Below are 9,151 nucleotides of genomic sequence, written 5' to 3'. Positions count from 1 at the left end.
GACCCTGTACTGGAAAGACGAGATCAAGTTTGGGAACGTCTTACGCGTTTCTCAACAACAAGAAATGGACCTTGGTTTATGATAGGAGATTTCAATGAGATAACATGTCACAATGAAAAGACAGGTGGAAGACAACGCCCGGATAGCTCTTTCCTTCCTTTTAAGCAGATGCTTAATGATTGTGGCATGTTAGAGTTTCCATTCACGGGAGATATGCTTTCTTGGGTAGGGAAGAGAGCTGGAGGATCAACTGTTCGATGTCGTTTAGACAGAGCGGTAGGAAATGCGGACTGGCATGAGAAGTTTCCACACTCGAATGTCAAGTACATGAGGCTATGGGGATCGGACCATCGTCCGATTCTTGCAGATATACTCATAAAGCCAAAGAGAAGATCCAAAAAGTTTAAATTTGATAAAAGATGGTTGGATAATGAGGAGTTACGGCAGGTTATCCTTGAGGGATGGAAATTACCTGATCTTCCTCCTGATGCGAGTATCATGGAACATATTTCCAGCTGCAGGAGAGCCTTGAGTGAATGGCGGAGGCTAAATAATGTCAATTCGGCAAAATTGGTGGAAGAGCTTAAAGAAAAGGTGGAAGGCTTATATGCAGATGATAATGCCACAACTGAGGAAATTGCAGCAGCTCTGAAGGAACTCTCACATGCTCTTAAAGCGGAGGAGATGTTTTGGAAGCAGAAGAGTCGGGTGTTTTGGCTGAGAGAGGGGGATAGAAACACAAAATTCTTTCATGCATTGACGAAGCAAAGAAGAGCAAGGAATAAGATTACACAGCTCCTGGACGAGAATGGGAACATTATCGAGGATGATGAAGGACTTGTAGTCATTGCTACTAGTTACTTCAGGCAGATTTTTGAATCATCGAACCCGGAGGAAATTGAGGAGGCGCTAGCTCAGGTGCCAACAACAATAACTGGTGCTATGAATGACGACCTTACTGCTCCGGTCTCTGAATGGGAAGTCAAATTAGCGCTTTTTGCCATGCACCCAGAGAAAGCTCCAGGACCCGATGGGATGACTGCACTTTTCTACCAGAAATTTTGGGATATAGTAAAGGAGGATTTAACCCTTATGGTTAATAAATTTCTTTTTGAGGGGACGATGGCGAACGGACTGAATGACACAAATATATGTCTCATCCCGAAGATAACAAAGCCTACTGCAATGTCTCAATTCAGACCCATAAGTCTGTGCAACGTTAGCTACAAGATAATCTCTAAAGTCTTATGCCAGAGGTTGAAAAAAGTGCTTCCAGGTCTGATATCGGAAACCCAGTCAGCCTTTGTTGCTGGGAGACAGATTTCGGATAATGTTATGATTGCCCAGGAAATGTTCCATGCATTGAGAACGAAACCCAGTGGACGAAATAAAAGGATGGCTATCAAGACTGATATGAGCAAAGCATATGATAGGATGGAGTGGTCGTTTATTGAATCTGTCCTGCGTAAAATGGGATTCTCAGAAACTTGGATCGGCTGGGTCATGCGATGCATTACATCGGTGAAATATAAGGTTCTCATGAATGGAGAGCCAAGAGGGAATATTAGTCCAGGTAGAGGACTAAGACAAGGAGATCCTTTGTCTCCTTTCATTTTTATTCTATGCACGGAAGCGCTCGCTAGCCTTCTTAATCATGCAGAGATACAAGGGAAGATAACAGGGATGCGTGTTACACGCACGTGTCCGTCGGTATCCCACCTTCTCTTTGCTGATGATAGCCTTTTCTTCTGTAAGGCGGAGCCCCGTGAATGTGAAGAAGTAATGAAAGTAGTCAGGAGATATGGTAAAGCATCTGGTCAATGCATCGACTTTGACAAGTCCTCCTTACTCTTTGGTAAGCGGATTAATGCAAATACAAGACAAGAGATTAAAGATGCCCTTGGGATACAGAATGAAGGAGGAATGGGAACGTACTTAGGCATCCCTGAGGATATAAGCGGCTCTAAATGCAAGCTTTTTGCATTCCTGAAAGATAAGCTGATGCATAGAGTGAATGGATGGACGGGTAGATGGCTCTCGAAAGGTGGAAAGGAAGTACTGATTAAATCAATTCTGCTCGCTCTTCCGACATACGTCATGTCAACTTTCCTGCTCCCATTGGAGACATGTGAAAGCTTGGCAAGTGCTATTGCTCAGTTCTGGTGGAGCTCGAATCCACCAAAGAGAGGTATACACTGGGCGAAATGGGAGAAAGTCTGCCTATCCAGAGAAGAGGGTGGAATTGGCTTCCGATTGATTCATGAGTTTAACCTGGCGCTTCTAGCTAAACAACTATGGAGATTAGTACAGTTTCCTGATTCTCTGGTGGCCCGAGTCTTACGGGGAGGTACTACAGATTGAGCTCTCCATTGAGAGTAAACCCTACTAGTAGCCCATCCTATGTGTGGACTAGCATCTCTGCTGCAAGAAAATTACTGCTACTGGGGATTAGACAGAAGATACACTCAGGCTATGAGGTTAAAGCATGGGAGGATCCATGGATTCCATCGAATCCCGCCAGGCCAGCTGCCCCCATAGCTCCTGTGATGAACCCCAACATGAGAGTAAGCGATCTTATTGACCAGGGAGTGAAGGATTGGAATGTGGGACTATTGGAGAACTATGTTCATCCAGAGGATATACCACTTATAAGGAGTTTGGCCATAAGCTCAACTCATCGTCGAGATACTTTCTGCTGGAACTTTACAAGGAGTGGCCAATACACGGTTAAATCTGGATATTGGGTGGCGCAGAATTTATTGAAGTTATCGGAGGAGAAGGAAGTTTTGGAGCCAAGTATTACGAAACTGCAGGGCTTTGCGTGGAAATTGAAGGCCCCTACGAAGATATGTCATCTTATATGGCAGTTGTTGACTGGTCATGTGGCAGTAACGAGGAATTTAGTTAGACGTAATATGAGGTGCGACAACTATTGCCCAAGATGTGGAGAAGCAGAGGAGACAGTCACACATGCAATCTTCGAAAGCCCACCAGCCCGTCAAGTATGGTCTTTATCTTCAACTCCGACGTGCCAAATATTTTTCCGGTATCGAGCGTCTACACAAACATGGATTATCTGTTCTGGAGGAAAAATAGTATCATGGAGCAAGAGCAAGATAGGGATCCTTATCCCTGGATAATATGGTTCATTTGGAAGGCTAGAAATGAAAAACTCTTCAGAGGAATAGATAGAGATCCTCTGGAACTGGTTAGACATGCTGAGAGTGAATGCCAGGCATGGTTTGAGGCTAATGAAGTGGTACAAGCTGCGACACAGGACACCATGAATGAGGAACCCCAAGCCGTATGTTTGGGAAATATTTGTCTATTAGATGGATCTTGGACTCTCTCAGCTAACTTCAGTGGATGTGGATGGACATGGATAGATAGCTCTGGGAATATTCAGCTTATGGGGACAAAAAATATCACTCGACGGGAATCGGCCTTGCATTCGGAGGTAGAAGCTCTGCGGTGGGCGATGGAGAATATGCTGCAGCACTCGACCTGCCAGAGCTTTGGGACATACTGTAAGGAACTGATTGCTATGGTTAAGGATCCCCAGGCGTGGCCAAGCTTTGCGACGGAATTGGAGAGAATAGAGACGCTACAAATCTGCTTCACGGACTTCAACATCACTTACGTTCCACGAGCGCATAATCAGACTGCAGATTTTTTAGCTAAGACTGCTAGATCTTTCCGTAGAGAGTTACACTTTGTTGGTTGTTCTATTCCGGTCTGGTTACCCAGGCCACCTCAAGTTTGAGTAATAGAATAGCCTTTTGACGTCAAAAAAAAAAAAGTTATTATTTTCTTGATAAATGAAGACGACAAAGGATCCACCTCTTTGAACATCATCATATGTTAGTGCAAGATGCAACTAGGCATTAAAACAATATTGTCATATTTTTTGAAATTTTCTCAAAATCTATGGGCTTAACCCCTACAAAAATATTGAGTTTTTGGTAAATACTTTATATACTGAAGCCTATAATATTTAGTGTTGTTTTAAAATTTCTACCATATTCTACATTTGTATTAATGTATGTTAAACTCTATTTCATGGTAAATGAGCATCGTTCAATTGTTTTTATCAATTAATTTAGCAAAACTTCATAATACCTCTAAATCGATGGAATAACCAATATAAAATTATTATTTTCTTCATTAACAGAGAGCACAAAGGCTCCAAACCTCTTTGAACATCATCATATGTTAGTGCAGGATGCAACTAGGCATTAAAAACAATATTGTCATATTTTTGAAATTTTCTCAAAATCTATGGGCTAACCCCTACAAAAATATTGAGTTTTTGGTAAATACTTTATATACTGAAGCCTATAATCTTTTGTGTTGTTTTAAAATTTATACCATATTCTACATTTGTATTAATGTATGCTAAACTCTTTTTCATGGTAAATGAGCATCTTTCAATTGTTTTATCAAATAATTTAATAAAACTTCATAATATTCCCTAAATCGATGGAATAACCACAATAAAGTTATTATTTTCTTGAAAAATGGAGACGAAAAAGGATCCAAACTTCTTTGAACATCATCAATGTTAGTGCAGGATGCAACTAGGCATTAAAACAATATTGTCATATTTTTTGAAATTTTCTCAAAAACTATGGGCTCCCTACAAAAATATTGAGTTTGTGGTAAATACTTTATATACTGAAGCCTATAATCTTTAGTGTTGTTTTAAAATTTCTACCATATTCTACATTTGTATTAATGTATGCTAAACTATATTTCATGGTAAATGAGCATCGTTCAATTGTTTTTATCAATTAATTTAGTAAAACTTCATAATACCCTCTAAATCGATGGAATAACCAATATAAAATTATTATTTTCTTCAGTAACGGAGAGCACAAAGGCTCCAAACCTCTTTGAACATCATCATATGTTAGTGCAGGATGCAACTAGGCATTAAAACAATATTGTCATATTTTTGAAATTTTCTAAAAATCTATGGGCTAACCCCTACAAAAATATTGAGTTTTTGGTAAATACTTTATATACTGAAGCCTATAATCTTTAGTGTTGTTTTAAAATTTATACCATATTCTACATTTGTATTAATGTATGCTAAACACTATTTCACGGTAAATGAGCCTCGTTCAATTGTTTTTATCAATTAATTTAGTAAAACTTCATAAAACCCCTAAATCGATGGAATAACCAATATAAAATTATTATTTTCTTCATTAACAGAGAGCACAAAGGCTCCAAACCTCTTTGAACATCATCATATGTTAGTGCAGGATGCAACTAAGCATTAAAACAATATTGTCATATTTTTTGAAATTTTCTCAAAATCTATGGGCCTGTTTCAATTTTTTGTATTTTTTTTATTTTTTAATAGAATTTTTATCATAATTTTGATATCATATTCATATCATATTAAGTAGTAATTATAAAAATATTATATATTAATTATCAATTGGATTTTGCTAAACGGAGCTTGGATACTTAATTATTAGTCCGATCACGTAAACCATAAAAAATTTTGATAATCTAATATCAATCTAAATACTCCCTGCATTTAATTCTAATTTATTTTTTGCGCTTCGCGTTACAAATTTTTGAAATTCAATCAATCTTTGAGCGAAACCCTACAAAAATATTGAGTTTTTGGTAAATACTTTATATACTGAAGCCTATAATCTTTAGTGTTGTTTTAAAATTTTACCATATTCTACATTTGTATTAATGTATGCTAACTCTTTTTCATGGTAAATGAGCATCTTTCAATTGTTTTTTATCATAATTATTAAAACTTCATAATACTCCCTAAATCGATGGAATAGCAATATAAAATTATTATTTTTTTGATAAACGGAGAGCAAAAAAGCTCCAAACCTCTTTGAACATCATCACATGTTAGTGCAGGATGCAATTAAGCATTAAAAAAATATTGTCATATATTTTAAAATTTTTCTCAAAATCTATGGGCTAACCCCTACAAAAATATTGAGTTTTTGGTAAATACTTTATATACTGAAGCCTACAATCTTTAGTGTTGTTTTAAAATTTTTACCATATTCTACATTTGTATTAATGTATGCTAAACTCTATTTCATGGTAAATGAACATCGTTCAATTGTTTTTATCAATTAATTTAATAAAACTTCATAATACTCCCTAAATCAATGGAATAACCACTATAAAGTTATTATTTTCTTGATAAACGGAGACGACAAAGGATCCAAACCTCTTTGAACATCATCAATGTTAGTGCAGGATGCAACTAGGCATAAAAACAATAATGTCATATTTTTTGAAATTTTCTCAAAATCTATGGGCTAACCCCTACAAAAATATTGAGTTTTTGTTAAATACTTTATATACTGAAGCCTATAATCTTTAGTGTTGTTTTAAAATTTATAAAATATTTTACATTTGTATTAATGTATGCTAAACTCTTTTTCATGGTAAATGAGCATCTTTCAATTGTTTTTATCAAATAATTTATTAAAACTTCATAATACTCCCTAAATCGATGGAATAACCACTGTAAAGTTATTATTTTCTTGATAAATGGAGACGACAAAGGATCCAAACCTCTTTGAACATCATCATATGTTAGTGCAGGATGCAACTAGGCATTAAAACAATATTGTCATATTTTTTGAAATTTTCTCAAAATCTATGGGCTTAACCCCTACAAAAATATTGAGTTTTTGGTAAATACTTTATATACTGAAGCCTATAATCTTTAGTTTTAAAATTTCTACCATTTCTACATTTGTAAATGTATGCTAAACTCTATTTCACGGTAAATGAGCATCGTTCAATTGTTTTTATCAATTAGTTAGTAAAACTTCATAAAACCCTAAATCGATGGAATAACCAATATAAATTATTATTTCTTCATAAACGGAGAGCACAAAGGCTCCAAACCTCTTTGAACATCATCATATGTTAGTGCAGGATGCAACTAGGCATTAAAACAATATTGTCATATTTTTTGAAATTTTCTCAAAATCTATGGGCTAACCCCTACAAATATATTGAGTTTTTGGTAAATACTTTATATACTGAAGCCTATAATCTTTAGTGTTGTTTTAAAATTTATACCATATTCTCCATTTGTATTAATGTATGCTAAACTCTTTTTCATGGTAAATGAGCATCTTTCAATTGTTTTTATCAAATAATTTAATAAAACTTCATAATACTCCCTAAATCGATGGAATAGCCAATATAAAATTATTATTTTCTTGATAAACGGAGAGCAAAAAAGCTCCAAACCTCTTTGAACATCATCACATGTTAGTGCAGGATGCAACTAGGCATTAATCTTTAGGGAGAGCAAAAAAGCTCCTCCCTAAATCACATTGTTTTAATGCCTAGTTGCATCCTGCACTAACATATGATGATTTTCAAAGAGGTTTGGAGCCTTTGTCATCTCCGTTTATTGAGAAAATAATAACTTTATAGTGGTTATTCCATCGATTTAGGGAGTATTATGAAGTTTTATTTAATTATTTGATAAAAACTATTGAAAGATGCTCATTTACCATGAAAAAGAGTTTAGCATACATTAATACAAATGTAGAATATGATAGAAATTTTAAAACAACACTAAAGATTATAGGCTTCAGTATATAAAGTATTTACCAAAAACTCAATATTTTTGTAGGGGTTAGCCCATAGATTTTGAGAAAATTTCAAAAAATATGACAATATTGTTTTAATGCCTAGTTGCATCCTGCACTAACATATGATGATGTTCAAAGAGGTTTGGAGCCTTGTCGTCTCCGTTTATCGAGAAAATAATAACTTATAGTGGTTATTCCATCGATTTAGGGAGTATTATGAAGTTTTATTTAAATATTTGATAAAAACTATTGAAAGATGCTCATTTACCATGAAAAAGAGTTTAGCATACACTAATACAAATGTAGAATATGGTAGTAATTTAAAACAACACTAAAGATTATAGGCTTCAGTATATAAAGTATTTACCAAAAACTCAATATTTTTGTAGGGGTTAGCCCATAGATTTTGAGAAAATTTTTAAAAATATGACAATATTGTTTTAATACCTAGTTGCATCCTGAACTAACATATGATGATGTTCAAAGAGGTTTGGAGCCTTTGTCGTCTCCGTTTATCAAGAAAATAATAATTTTATAGTGGTTATTCCATCGATTTAGGGAGTATTATGAAGTTTTATTAAATTATTTGATAAAAACAATTAAAAGATGCTCATTTACCATGAAAAAGAGTTAAGCATACATTAATACAAATGTAAAATATGGTAGAAATTTTAAAACAACAATAAGATTATAGGTTTCAGTATACAAAGTTTTTACCAAAAACTCAATATTTTTGTAGGGGTTAGCCCATAGATTTTGAGAAAATTTAAAAAAATATATAACAATATTGTTTTAATGCCTAGTTGCATCCTGCACTAACATATCATGATGTTCAAAGAGGTTTGGAGTCTTTGTCGTCTCCGTTTATCATGAAAATAATAATTTTATAGTGGTTATTCCATCGATTTAGGGAGTATTATGAAGTTTTATTAAATTATTAGATAAAAACAATTGAACGATGCTCATTTACCATGAAAAAGAGTTTAGCATACATTAATACAAATGTAGAATATGGTATAAATTTTAAAACAACACTAAAGATTATAGGCTTTAGTATATAAAGTGTTTACCAAAAATTCAATATTTTTGTAGGGGTTAGCCCATAGATTTTAAGAAAATTTCAAAAATATGACAATGTTGTTTTAATGCCTAGTTGCAGCCTGCACTAATATATGATGATGTTCAAAGATGTTTGGAGCCTTTGTCGTCTCCGTTTATCAAGAAAATAATAATTTTATAGTGGTTATTCTATCGATTTAGGTAGTATTATGAAGTTTTATTAAATTATTTGATAAAAACAATTGAAAGATGTTCATTTACCATGAAAAAGAGTTAAGCATACATTAATACATATGTAAAATATGGTAGAAATTTTAAAACAACACTAAAGATTATAGGTTTCAGTATACAAAGTATTTACCAAAAACTCAATATTTTTGTAGGGGTTAGCCCATAGATTTTGAGAAAATTTCAAAAAATATGACAATATTGTTTTAATGCCTAGTTGCATCATGCACTAACATATGATGATGTTCAAAGAGGTT

General features: G+C 34.3%; 1 protein-coding gene and 1 long non-coding RNA gene across 2 annotated transcripts; one reads left to right on the top strand and one right to left on the bottom strand.

The window, feature by feature from the left end:
• Window positions 1-2,408: 2,408 nt before the first annotated feature.
• Window positions 2,409-5,547, top strand: LOC117131502. Its single transcript, XM_033283612.1, has 2 exons — window positions 2,409-3,738; window positions 5,369-5,547. Coding segments are annotated over exons 1-2 (798 nt in total). The 5' UTR covers window positions 2,409-2,941; the 3' UTR covers window positions 5,370-5,547.
• LOC117131503 lies at window positions 5,291-6,927 on the bottom strand. The gene is made up of 2 exons (XR_004454659.1): window positions 6,885-6,927; window positions 5,291-5,554 (listed from the first exon to the last, which is right to left on the bottom strand). It is a non-coding gene; the product is annotated as an uncharacterized LOC117131503 (long non-coding RNA).
• Between the last annotated feature and the right edge of the window lie 2,224 nt (window positions 6,928-9,151).

This window comes from Brassica rapa, unplaced genomic scaffold (genome assembly GCF_000309985.2).
Source record: "Brassica rapa cultivar Chiifu-401-42 unplaced genomic scaffold, CAAS_Brap_v3.01 Scaffold1002, whole genome shotgun sequence".
NCBI lineage: Eukaryota > Viridiplantae > Streptophyta > Magnoliopsida > Brassicales > Brassicaceae > Brassica > Brassica rapa.
Note: the sequence above shows the minus strand (reverse complement) of the source record. Positions and strands in the feature narration are given on the sequence as shown.

Coding starts and splice junctions, on each gene's coding strand:
- LOC117131502 (XM_033283612.1), top strand. CDS start 2,942: ATGTGGAGAAGCAGAGGAGACAGTCACACATGCAATCTTCGAAAGCCC.